Source organism: Marmota flaviventris, chromosome 3, assembly GCF_047511675.1.
Source record: "Marmota flaviventris isolate mMarFla1 chromosome 3, mMarFla1.hap1, whole genome shotgun sequence".
Taxonomy (NCBI): Eukaryota; Metazoa; Chordata; class Mammalia; order Rodentia; family Sciuridae; genus Marmota; species Marmota flaviventris.
Window position 1 is genome coordinate 121,690,060 of NC_092500.1, and position 13,649 is coordinate 121,703,708.

Consider the following 13,649-nt stretch of genomic DNA (forward strand, 5'->3'; position numbering starts at 1 on the left):
GGGCCCTAGCAGAGGGCAGGCAATCTCCTTCCTCTATCTTTAAGGAGCAAGTTGGTCCCTTTAAATCTGCTTTGGCGCTGCAGGCCTCCGGCTGGAGAGGGAGGCTGCTCTGGGAAGCCTCCCCTGGCTCCCAGGATGTGGCCACGCAGCCAGGACAGGGAAGGGCAGGGAGAGTCGGAGCTGGAAAGAACTGGAAAGAGCTCTGAGCTGCCAGCCCTTGATGGAATATGGCTGAGGGTCCAGGGCTGGAAAACAGAGGCCGACACCCAGTGGACTCCAGCCGGCCCGTGGCCAGGCCCTGGGGCCTGGAATAGTGCGCGGGAGTGTCTTTCTAGCTGTGCTGGGCCACTGGAGCCTGTCCTCAGGAGCTCCAGGCTCCTGGGTCCACCAGAGCCCCTAAGTCCCCTTGGGCACCCCGGTCCCCGGGGCTGGCCCCTGAGCCTCCAACAGGACAGTGCTCCTTCCTCTCGCATGCCCCTGGGACAGCGGCTGTAGGGTCTTCTGGGAGCCCAGGCTTTCCTCGGGGTACCTGGGGTGCAGCCTTGAACAGGAACAGCTGTGAAAGCTCAGCTGAGGCCTGTGCTGAGAGGAGGGGCCTACGTGATGCCCATGAGGCACATTGTCACCTGTTGTCATCATCATCGTCATCGTCACCGTCACCGTCATCATCACAGCTGTGGCCCCTCCCCATCAGGCTTCCTTCTCTAGGTCCCCTCGCCAGGACAGTGGCCCCTGGCAGGGCACGGTTTCAACCCACAGAGAGGTCACGTGAGGTCACGTGCCTTCGAGGTGCCCTTGGGGTCATCTGGTGATCCCTGCCTGCTTTCTCTCCCAGGGCCCAGGCCCGGTGGTCAGCACAGGCCTAGGCAGGGGAGGGGACAGGGCTGGGAAAGGCAGCGCCGTCCCTGGCTCCTGAGTCACGGGGGCTCCAGCCAAGGAGCTGTCAAGAGCTCCCAGCTGTGGGGACTTGGCACAGCCTCAGCGGCTCTCATAGGCAGCCCGCCACAGATGGATGGCTCCCAGGCTCTTCTCTCCCAGGCTCCCCCCTCCGCCTACGGCCCCTCCCCAGGGAGGGAGATGGTGGCCAGGGTGGAGCAGGGAGAAGGGAGGAGAGACCACTGTGAGCCACAGGAAGTGGAGACAGAGGCACAGAAAGAGACACGGAGAGAAATGAAGAGCAGAGAGGACCAGAGAGACGCGAGGAGCCAGAGGAACAGCAGGATCAGAAAATAAGGAGGAAGAAAAAGAAGGAGAAAGTGTGAGGGAAGGATGGGAAGGCAGGGCCACTAAGAGGCGGAGGAAGATGACAGGGACGGGGACGGAGTGGCCTGGCGTGTCCGGGAAGCCGTGGGCAGCTGGTGGCGCTGGAGTTTCACACTTGAGCCCACCTTGTCCTCAAGGACCACCTGAGACGGGCTGCACCTTGTCTCAAGGCCCCAGAGGCCCCGGTAGAAGGGGGTGGAGGCCTGATGGGAGACCAGCTCCTTGGCCAGGAGCCTGTGTTCTCACCGTTCACCTCAGTGACCTCACGGGGACGGTGGGACGGTGGCAAGCGGGGAGGAGAGGAGGACAGAGGCCTGGTTCTGAAGACCGTGAGACCCGAGGGCCAAGAGCTGGCCGCCCAGGAGCGCGAGGGCCTCCTGGACCTGAGCTTGGGCCAGGGTCTGCCTGCTCAGCTGTTCCTCTAACAGAGGCCAGACCCATTTCCAGCCCCAAAGGCAGACACTGATTGTCAGAAACTCCCTGGTGGCCCTCTGCAATGACTTCTGAAGGGAATGGTCCCTTCGTGAGGCCCTAGGGCAGTCTGAGATGGGGCCTCAGTGTGGAGGTGAGTCCAGCCCAGGGCCTTGGCACAGGCTAGCCCTGTGGGAGAGCCAGCTAGGGAGGTCGGGGCAGCGCTTGACAGGTGCCCATCTGTTTCCCAGAAATCTCTGATAGCACATCCTAGGGCTGGGGCTTGATCTCCAACTATTCCCACTAGGTCCTGCTGTGAGCTAATGATTCATTCATCTCTCAAATATGTTGGCCCTTCACTTAGGAGGCTTAGGGATCCTAGAAAGGACTTCCAGATTAAAAGAAATAAATCCTTTCAAGAGTGGAGTCTGCAGAAGGGTTGCATGAGTCAGCTTTCATTACTGTCACAAAATACTCCCAATAATCAACTTAAAAAGAGGAAAGGTTTGTTTTGGTTTTACAGTTTTTTAGGTTTCAGCCCATTGTTAGTTGGCTCCATTGCTTTTGGACTTGTGATGAGGCAGCGCATCATATGGCAAGAGAAAGGCCTTACCTCATGGTCAGGAGTGAAATGAACAAAGACCTGGGTCCTAATATCTCCTTCAAGGGCATGTCCCCATTGACCTCACTTCCTCCCTCTAGGCCCCACCTCCTAAAGGTTCTACTACCTTCCACAGACAGGCAAAAAAGCCTTTTAGTAACTATCCCAACTATAGCGAGGGTTGAAGCTAATGTGTGTAGTGAGGTAGGGGAGCATCTTAAGACCAGCCCTAAAGTCCTGACCTGGCATTTCCCATGTGGTCAGAAATGTGCATGGTTCACCTTGGGAGGGTTTAATGTGGGGAATGTAGAGGAAGGATTGTGGCAACTCTGGCCAACACCTCCCTGGGAGGTCAGTGGCTGTGTTACCTCTTCCCATTATCCTCTAGCCAGGAGGTGAGGATCACTAGTTCTTAAATCTCCAGAAAAAAGATCAGGTCCTTCATCATGGGCTGCAGCCAGGTGTTAGCCCCTTATGAAGACAATCCAATTTAGTGGAAGGACACTGGACTTGAGAGGGCACAAATTCTGTCCCTAATTTATTCTGCCATTATTTATTGTGCAGCTGTGGGCAAGTCACCACACCTCTCCAGACCTGAAACTTCTCTGTTCATTAAGCTGGTATTGGATGTTGTATGAGTCAGTTTTCTGTCACTGTGACAAAATACCTGACATAAACAACTGTTAAGGAGGAAAGGTTTATTGACTTATGTTTTCAGATATTTCAGCCTCTGGCTGTCTGGCTCCATTGCTTTGGGCCTGTGGTGAGGCAGAGCATTGTGGTTGGAGTAGATGGTAGAGCAAAGTTGTTCACCTCATGGAAACCTAGAACCAAAGAGAGAAAGAGAAAAAAGGGTTGGGGTCCCAGTATCCCCTTCCAGACCATGCACTCAGTCACCTAACTTCCTCCCACTAGGCCCCGCCTCCTAAAGGTGACACCCCCTCCCCATAGTGCCACAGGCTGGGGACAGCCTTTCACACAGGGCTTTGGGGGCTTCCCAGATCCAGGCTGCAGCAGACATGCTGTGACTCTTCTTGACATGCTGCTCCTTTGTTCTGTGCCCTGTCTAGATCGAGTGCTCCAGTATTTCTGACTACTCGGAGAAGATCATTAAGGCCAACCACCTGGACAACAGTAAGGCCACCTCCGAGTACTTTCCCATGGATGGAGCGGGGAGGGGGCTTGCGCTTTCTTGTTTGGGGGTCACAGACTGACATCCTAGGGGAGAGTCCAGAGCTCCTGGCCTGAGGTAGTGGAGCACCTCGCCGAGGCCCCCGAGAACAGGACGGTGACCCTGGGGTCTCAGGTTTTCGCCTTACCATGCCAGCCAGAGGTCAGCTCTCAGCAGGCCCCACCCATGGCTGAATCCCTGATTATCTTGCCTCTGCTTCACTGACCTGGAGGCACCTTGCTGAGCTCTGCACAATGGCAGTCTTCCTCTCCCTCCTCCTGTCTTCACGTTCCCCGGGCCTACCTCTGCCCATCACCTGCCCCTGGCCATCCTGGCAGACCCCTGTTGCCAGTGGACTGCCCAGGCAACCATACTGCTCCCGGGGCCTTCTCCACGCTGGAGTCTGATCATAAAGAAAAGTGCATCCCCTCCCTCCCCTTCCTCCTCTCGCTCCTCGCCCATGGACTGCGACATCCCCAGCCCCTGTCTCGGTGCCCATCTTAGACCTGTCGGGGCCCCTGATCAGAGGACCTCCCTGAGCAGGGCGAGCTGCCGTTTCTGGTCAGTGAACCCAAATCCACTGGGAGCAGCAGGCCTGGGAGGGACACGTGCACAAGAAAGAGCCCACGTGGAATTCCAGGGGTGGAGAGCATGAGGCTGGGAGGGAAGGGCACTCCTGAGCGAGGGCAAGGTTGAGGGCCGGTCCATAGGCCTGGGGAAGAGGCTGGAATGGGAGGCCATGGCGGGAGGGAGCCCAGGCCTTGAAGTCTTGCTGAGTCCCTAAAAAGCCTGCCTTCCCACTCTGTGCTGAGGCAGCCCAGCTCCAGGGCCAGGCTCCCTGCTGGGCACCAAACCTCCTGCTCCCCTGTGGGGTGTCTGACCAGAGAGGCCAGGTCCAGTGGTTCTCTTGCCTCCACACACAGTTATGGACTGACCTATTTCCATGTGGCCTCAGCCCTACCACTTGTTTGCTGTTTAACCCACTTGCTGGAGACTCCTGAAGGGGCAGTAGCATGGTTCACTCAACCATGTGTGTATCACTGTGAGCCAGGCTCTGTGGACAGAACACAGAACTCATGGATTCTGTGTTCCAGTGGAATGTGGAATGACAGATGCTAAACAAATCAGAAGACAAAGAAAAATACCAGAGGGCGATAAGTGCTCCTCTGTGCACTGAAGTAGAGTGATATGATAGAAAGGGCCCAGGTGATTACTCTAGGTTAGATGCTTTCTGACGGGATCACATTTAAACTCAAATTTGACTAACAGGAAGGCACCAGGCTGACCAAGTGCCTTAGTCTGTTTTCTATTGCTACAATACAAGACCTGAGACTGGAAATTTTACAAAGGAAAAAGGTTGACTTTCATTCATAATTCTGGAGGCATGGAAGTTCAAGATTGGGCAGTTGTATCTGGTGTGGGCTTCTTGGTTCTTCAGCTCATTGTGGAAAGTGGAAGAGAAAGCAGGTGTGTACAGAAGCAAGGTCACATGATGAGAGAGAAAACCAGAGAAAGCCAAGGGACACAACAACCTGCTCTGGTACTAACTAACCCCTCCCTCGAAAACACATGAATCCATTCACTGGGGCTCCAGGGCCATGACCCAGACACCTCCCTCTAGGCCCCACCTCTCAACACTGCCACACAGAGGAATTAAGGTTCCAACACATGAACTTTTCAGGGACACACTCAGACCAAAGCACCAAGTTCAGAGGAAAAGAACCCAGCAGAAGTTACAGGACTCTGGGCAGGATCGAGCGTGGCCTGTCCCCATGAAGGGGTTCAGGTGATGCATCTCGGGCAGACGCATCCCAGACAAGATGCCGCGTTCTCATTACATGACACTTTGGCTTCTCCTGTTACTGAGAGCGTCTGCTTTGACCACTTGGTAATGCCATGTCTACCAGGCTTCTCTGTGGCAGAGTTGCCCTGTTCCCCTTCGAGATTAGTAAGATTTCCTGGGGAAGGTGCTTTGAAATCATATTAACATCTCTGTGCTAGTCAGCTTTACATCACTGTGACAAAATACCTGACATAAGCAACTCAAAAGGAGGAAAGATCTATTTTGCTTCACAGTTTCAGAGATTTCAGCCCATGGTCATTGTTTTGGCCCTAGTGGTGAGGTATGTCATGGCAGTGAGTGTGGTCGGCCAAAGCTGTGAACCTGCTGAGGGCCAGGAAGCAGAGAGAGAGGAAGGAGCCAGAACAAGACCTACCCTTCAGGGACACACCCATAGGACCTATTTTTTCCATGCAGGCCCCTCCTCCTAAATTCTTCACCACCTCTCAATAGCACCAGCAGCTGGGACCAAGCCTTCAACCCATGGAACTTTGGGGGACATCACAGATCCCAGCTAGGAACAATGTCATTCCTCATCAAATATTCATCTTTTATTTAAATATGTATTTATTTACTTACTTATCTATCTATCTATCTATTTATTTATTTATTGGTACTGGGGATTGAACTCAGGGGCACCTGACCACTGAGCCACATCCCCAGCCCTATTTTGCATCTTATTTAGAGACAGGGTCTCACTGAGTTGCTAAGCGCCTCACTGTTGCTGAGGCTGACTTTGAACTCATGATCCTCCTGCCTCAGCCTCCCAAGCCTCTGGGAGTACAGGCGTGTGCCCCCACATTTGGCCAAATATTCACCTTGTGTGCAATATGCATCCGCCCATCCAGCTACCTTTTTTTTTTCATTATGTGTTAATTCATCTCCCCATGGACTCCTAGTTGAATTTAATGGGTTATGCTTGTTATTATCACTGCTTACTTGGATACTCGGGCTGCTCCCAGTTGGGTCCCTGGGCACCCTTCAAGCTGGCTTCTGTCTTTTCCACACACTTCATTCCCTTTTTGCAGGTTTTCTCACTCTCTGGCAGCAGATCGTCCAGGCTTGTTCAGGTTGTGGCTTCTGTTTTCAGATCCGCTGTTTCCCCTTGATCCCAGGGACTGCGTTTAGAAATGAGGATCTGGGGCTAGGTTCGCCCATTGGCTTTAGGGTCCTGATGTTCCCAGGCTGGTTGACCGTGGAAAGCCAGGGAGTGTGTGCGCACCTCTGTACAGCGCTTATTTGTCTATATCTATCGTCAAGCCTGAGCTCCTGGGACACCTCCGCTTTTCACCCAGGGCCACAGGACTTACTCTAGTTTTTTCCCAGCCTCCATTATTTGCATGCTCACTTACCCAACCAGGCTCTGCTATGTATGACCAAGCTCCCGTAGCTGCCGCCACCTCCTGCCAGTTCCCTGTGAAGCCTTCTCACGTGGGCCTCCTCCTGCACAGAGGCCTCCTCGCCCTGGGCCTCTACTCTTCTGCACTGGACCTGTCTTCCCCAGGGCTCCTTCTCAACCCTCTTGGGCTCTGATGTGCCCAGCTGGGCCCCCTCTCCCCACTCAAGCTTCACCGTCCCGAGCTGTGGCATCCACACCCCACCTTTCCCAGGGCAGCTGGACATCCAGCCCTTGAGCTCCATTGAGTATCTCTAGGGTGGAATCGTTTGATGCTCTGATTTGGTAGCTCAGACTTGATTCTGTGCCACTGAGGCAAAGACCCAAGAAGGCATTGTCCCTAAGAGAAGAGCCTCCCCATGCCTTGTCCCTATTCCTCCCCCTCACACACACTGTCCCAAGGAGGGGACTCCTGGCAAAGGGGACTCCGTAATGCCAAATTGTCTATTTCTTAGAGGTTGCAACAGGCGGGTGGAGTTGACAGAGCCACCCGAGGCCTGGTCAGCTGCACGAGCTCACTCAGCCTTGGCATGTGGACTCAAAGAGGACAGCTCGGGTGCCCCGATGCTTCCATGGAAATGCTTTGAAACGTCGCCATGTCTAATTGTGCAGATCTCGGGAGTGTGGGTGTGGAGACATAAATAACAACATGGGGCACAAAATACCTGCCTCCCAGAAGCGATCCGTCTCTCTCCCTGTCCTCCCCACACAGCAACTTGGGATTGATTGATTCACATGGAGACACACCTACAGGAAGCCACCTGCAGCAGACACGCAGCCTTCATGCACCTCACTCCCCACGTGGCCCTCACGCACGTCAGTGACTCCTCTTTGACTGGAGCATCTGACAACCATCATTTCCTCTGTGACGAGGAAGCCACTGTACTGTCCAGGTGCTTGGGAAGCCTGGGTCGCTCGTGAGAGTTGACACTGGAGAGCAGACTGAGAGGATTTTCATAATTCCATATGCAAACACTCTCACCCATTTGCTTCTCAGAAATCTAAAGGAAAACAAAACACCCCTCCTTTCTCTTCCCTTTGTGCATGTTCTAAGCATAAGTGTCACGGGTGGAAGAGATCAGAGGGTAGCAGGATGCAGCCCAGTGACAATGGAGATAGGGGCCTCTGAAGCCTTTAAAGAGCTCCCCAGAGAGGAGATACACCATTGCACAGCTTGCGGGATCACTGGGAGTTATAGGTAATATAGGCAAAGTGCTTAATACAAGCCCTCCCCCATAACAGGTGCTCAATAAAGCATCTGTAGATCATTTCAGGCCTGATGTTCTCCACCTTGGTAATTCTTGGCCATGCACTTTGAACCTTACCTAGACGATGCCCGATTCTGTCTCCCTACAGTTTTCTTCCATGCTACGCAGGTGTGTCATTCTGGGATGACCCTCGTGATCCTCTTGATGGGGATCCCACTACCAGCCATCTGGGGAGCTGGGGTTGTCAGAAAGCACTTTTTTTCCACAGAGGTGGACTTTGCTTCCTGCTAACCTTGCCAATGTTCTATTTCTTTCCTTTGGGGCCACACAGAGTGAGGAGCCTCCTTTCTCCCACAGATGCAGGCTACACAGCCCACTTTCTGCCCCCTTTGCTTGGGAGAGTTTGATTGGGCTCCCTTCTCCTCGGGCCAAGTGTGCTTCGGCATCCCCCGCACCCTCTGAGGGTGATGCTCAGCCAGGGGCCTGGGGGAGCCACACACTGTACCTCTGATAGCGCAGCTCCAGTTGCGTCAGCAGTGTGGAAAACACCGCGCCACCCTGTTCTAGCTGGGGACCAGCTACAGCCTGTGGCCGGTTCACACGCTACTGCTGGGCTCCATCAACCAGCCTACCTCTGGATGCCGCGTGTTTTGCATCCAAACTGGGAGTCGTGTTTCTTACTCATACTAAACTTCCCATTGAGACAGTTGGTCCCTTGTTACAAACTACTAAGACTCCCACACCCCTCCCTCCTCAAATCTACACATTTGTTGATGCCCTGTGGTGAGTGTGGGGGCTCCTGTGGGCTTCTTGACATTCTGCTCTTCACCAGCTCCTTGGAATGCAGTCATGAAGCCCCAGATGCGAAGCCCCTTGACAATCTGCCACCTTCTCCAGTGGGATGCAGTGGAGGAGAGGCCTCGTCAAAGTCCTGCTCCCGTCTCCACCTGGTGTCCTGTAAGCGCTGGCCCTAGAACAGGACTTCCTGAACACTCAGCTTGTGATTTTTCTGCCTTGGTTTCCTCATCTGTGAAATGGGAATAATTGTGACTCCTATTTCACAAGGTTGCTGTGAGAATTATATATTTGCTTCAGTAAAAGGGTGGCAATCTAGGGCATCTGACTGCTAAATTTTCAGTAAATTTGTGGAATGGTGAAGTTTAAGGGCTTGAAATTGATCATGGTGGAAATGTGAATATTTCTAAGTATTCTTTGCTATCAAGAAATCAGAAGATTCTACAAATCAGGCTTCTATCCTCTGGAGAGCCAGTTGCTGAGACCCTATAGCACACCACAGCAGCGTCTGGTGGGCAGCAAGTAGCCAATACACGTTAGCTACTGTTGCTATTATTATTTCATTTATTAACTTGACTAATGACCCTGTCAAAAGAAGAAATGGGAGTAATCACATACAAGTGTTTTTAATGAACTTGTCCTAGTGCTTACCGGCCATTGGTACTTCTTTTCCTAACCGCTGGTAAAATAACCCATTAATAATCTCAGAAGTGAGTTTCACTGATTCATCCCTTTAGATATTATTGTCCCTCATGCCAGACTCTGAGCCAGGCACAAGGGAGTGTGACAAGGACAGTAAATTTTTTGCTGTCACAAAGCTTCCAAAGTCACAGAGAAGATAGCTGTGAAGGTGAGAGAGCAGACAAAATCACCACGTGATTACAAAATGGGAAAGTTCTTAGAAACACGTTGTGGTGGTGGAGAAAACCAGGGGACTGCTTTCTTTAAGGGCCAGTTCTGTGCATGCCCCTCTCCTCAGCCCTGCCTGAGTGACGCCGCGGGTGGGGTGTCCTTAGCCTGAAAGTCTTTGCATGATGGGGGTCAGCAGGTGCTCTGATTCGGGGCTGCCGGCCACTCTGCTCCCTCCCTTTCTTCCTTCTGGGGCTGATGGCGAGCATCGTCCAGTACAGCACTGGTAAGAAGGGGACAATTTTCAGAGAAGAGGGTGCTGAAGCAGAGACCTGAAAGATGAAGAGGTCCACGCTAAGAGGGGGGACAGTGTTTCACACACAGGGACAACTGTATAGTAATCTCTTGTGTCAGTAGGGAATGGGTTTCAGAATCTCCTGAAGAGGAGTGTTCAATCACTGGGCCACATCCTTTATATATTTTATTTAGAGACAGGGTCTTGCTAAGTTGCTTAGGACCTTGCTAAATTGCTGAGGCTGGCTTTGAACTTGTGACCCCCCTGCCTCAGCCTCCTGAGTTGCTGGAATTAAAAGCGTGTGTCACCATGCCCTGCTGGTACCAGAATCTGAGGATGCTCGAGTTCCTCGTTTCAAGTGGCACAGTAGCACGTAGCCCAGGCACATCCTCCTGGGTACTGAAATTATCTCTGCCTTACTCATCACTCTGAATACAATGCAAATGTGTGTAAATAGTTGTTCTACTATATTGCTTAGGCAACGGTGACAAGAAGGGGAAGTCTGTGTTCAGTAAAGAAACAACTTTTAAAAAATATTTTTGATTTCATTTTGGTTGAATCCGCAGATGCTGAACCCACAGCTGTGGAAGAGCATCTTCGTCAGTTCCCTAAGGTGGGGCACAATTCTGTCCGTCCCTAGTAAACCTCTGCTACAGCCAGTGAGTGAAAGTGAGATGGGGAGTGAGTTTTTGAGTACCTGAATCCAGGGGAAGCTTGGTTGTCTTTTACACGCCAACTGATTTCACCCGATCCTCCCATACCCCTCCCTGCCCCCACCAGCCAGGCCTATGCTCTCCTCTGGCAGGCTGGGCCAGGCAAGGGGTTCTAAGTGGTAGAGGTGTTTTGGGGTGGGGAAGAGTTCTAGTATGGTTTACATTCACTGCTTAGGGAGGAGAGATGCCAGGTGGGGCTTCTGGCCAGGAAAAGGCTCTGACTGAAGCCAGTAGGACTTAAGCTTCCCTTCCGGGAGCCAGAGCAGGCTGGCACACAGAATGGGGCAGATCATGCACTGGGGACAAGGCGGAACCTCAAGCTTTATGCTCTTGGATGAATAGGAATCTGGGTACCATATAGTGGTACGAATTATATTGAAGGTCCGTGGCACCTGGGGCCACCCATGCCACTCTAGTAATGGGGTCTGTTTGCTGCAGGACACAGCCAAGTCCTACTAGATGTAGAAGATAAAGATACTGATGTTCTTCTGTCACCACAGGCTCCAGATTGGGCTGGTTCCAACCTACTTGAGAGAGGTTTATGCACACATCTGGGCCCTGCAGAAAACAAGGGCAGGGAGCTGGGGCAGGCGCTGAGGCCAGGGAAGATTGATGGGTTCTGTCCCCGCCCTGGCTGCTGGTGATGCTTTTCTCTCCTCCACCTGCCAACCAACCTGACCAGCGTTCAGGAGAAGGACCATTGAGTCCTTTCCCTTCTCTGATTTCTTTTCTCTCAACTTCCCAAGCTTGAGGATGATCTCTTCATTATTCTCTAAGCAACCCAAGGTAGCAGACAGGTCAGACATTATTGCATCCACCCACCAGGCAAAGGGAAGGAACCTCAGGGGGGGCTGCGTGCCTTGCACAAGACCACACAGCCAGGTTGGTTTTGGGTCCAAAGTTTGACTCTGATGAGTTCCACTTCTCTCATCAGGCAAAGGGATGAGTAAAATCAGCCACGCAAGTCCTGGGAGGATGATTGAGATAATATATACCCTAACCCTAACTCTGCATGTTGCTTTTCAAATAATAGCAATTTTTTACTATCATAATTAGGATGAGTTGGAAGATCTTTTGTTTCTTAACCCAATGCATGCGCTTTCTCTCTTTCTCTCTTCTGAAATTGCTCATTCATTCATCCATTCATGCAGTAACGAGTTTTGAATGCTTGTGGGGAGTCAAGTGCTCTGTTAGATCCTGGAAATAGGAACCTAGAATAGACAGCCGGGAGCTGGAGCTCCTAGGCTGGAGGCGAGTCAGGCCCTCAGAAGGTGCATGGCAGTCAGCGTGGGTGTCCCCAAAACAGACAAGCAAGTGAAGTTCTGAGGGAGTGGAGAGGGAATGGCCAGGGGCCTTGCTGCAGTAGGGTGTCATTGCCAGTGTCACTGGCTCATATGTCCTTCTTGTCCTCAGGCACATGACCCTAATGCCCACTTTTCTGTGGGACAGTATTTGCTCCCAGATGTGAGGAATTTAAAACGGGAACATCACTAACTTCAGACTCCACAGGGTCATCTGACTTTGGTGGATGCAATGGAGGCTCAAATGTTGTGCTGGCCCAATGAGGTTTTTAAATTTTTGCTTTTTTTTTTTTTTTTTTTGGTACCAGGCATAAACTCAGGGGTATTCGACCACTGAGCCACATCCTCAGCCCTATTTTGTATTTTATTTAGAGACAGAGTCACACTGAGTGCTTAGTGCCTTGCTTTTGTTGAGGCTGGCTTTGAACTCACGATCCTCCTGCCTCAGCCTCCCAAGCCACTGGGATTATACACATGTGCTACTGTGCCCAGCTCCAATTTTTTAATACCTTTAAAAATATTTTTAATATAATTTTTTAATATTAAAGGTAATAAAAATTACCTTTAATCAGAATGGTTACATTTCTGAAATAACTGCTCAAATTGAAAGAAAAAGAAAAAGAACACTAATATAACATTTCTGGATGTCTAATTTGCTACGGGGGAAACTTCCCAGTTTAGAGTTTATCGCTCCCTGTTGTGCATTTAGTTATGATTAATCATCCTGCAGTTGACGAGCCAGGGTCCTGTCACAGGTAGTTGAACAAACTTTCCACCATCCTTATGGAATAAGAACACAGCCCTGTTAGTGGCCTCAATGCAACCTTGAGCTGGGGCAGTTTTGCTGATGTGGGGTCCAGATTGGGCAGGGGTGTCTGCAGCCTGAAGCTACCCAGAACCTTAGACCCCCTTGAAAAACCATGATGTGGAGAAGGGAAAACCAGAGCTGTGAGTCCCCACAAATTCTTCAAGCCAGCCTCATGCCATATGCTGGTCCACAGCCTCTAACAGATTGGCACAAATTCTACCACAAGAGGTATCATTTTGCAGATTGGAAATTGAATTTGGGGATTGAAGTGGTTACAGTGATGACTACAGTCCTCATAAATATCTTCGATTCATCTTGGCAGTTGTGTTTGTGTCCATAGGAAATATGTGGCCTCTGAGAAAAAAATCAGGCTCCAAGAATTGTTGCAACTTAGAACTAAACTGGATATTGTAGTGGCACTTTATATAAATGTCAGCTGCCCTTACCAGGACACCTCACCGAGTGCCTTACAGAATGTGAGTGCTCAGTACGTATTTGAAGGACCCTAGTGTTTTGGAACTGCAAAGGATTTCTGATACAACTTACTTCCTTTGTTTCCCCTCTTTTCTTTTTACTATTGAGGAAACTGAGGTCCCAAAGGAGAGGCGGTGATTCCCCAGGGTTCATTGTCAGTTGAAATAAGAGCATAAGTTGTTGCCTCCAAGATGACAGCATAAAGTTGTACGGGTTGAGCACTGCACAAAAGCACCTGGACAAGGGTAGGAGTAGGGTCTGTGTTCCAGTTCACATCTGAACCCAAGGGAGGTGTTTCTTCTTCCTGTTGCAAAGCACCTGTCTGCTTATCAAGCCATCTTATCTATTTATCTGTCATAAGCTATACTGATCAGGATATAGCAGCTGATGGATTAGAGGGCTAGCACAGAGAATATGGTCAGTATTCACTCACTGGGGGCGAGGGGAGCACCCAAGAATATTCCACATACGCCTCTTTGCTGAACTAGCCTATAAGTGCTTGTCCATTTGTTTCCCACAGCTCC

General features: G+C 51.3%; 1 protein-coding gene across 1 annotated transcript in view; it reads left to right on the forward strand.

Annotated features, from left to right (window-relative positions):
- Prmt8 (protein arginine methyltransferase 8) overlaps nt 1-13,649 on the forward strand; it is a 94,532-nt gene that overhangs the window by 54,265 nt on the left and 26,618 nt on the right. Inside the window, exon 4 of the mRNA XM_027951249.3 lies at nt 3,346-3,409. Within this exon, the coding sequence (XP_027807050.1) occupies nt 3,346-3,409 (64 nt within the window). The remainder of the gene's footprint in view (nt 1-3,345; nt 3,410-13,649) is intronic.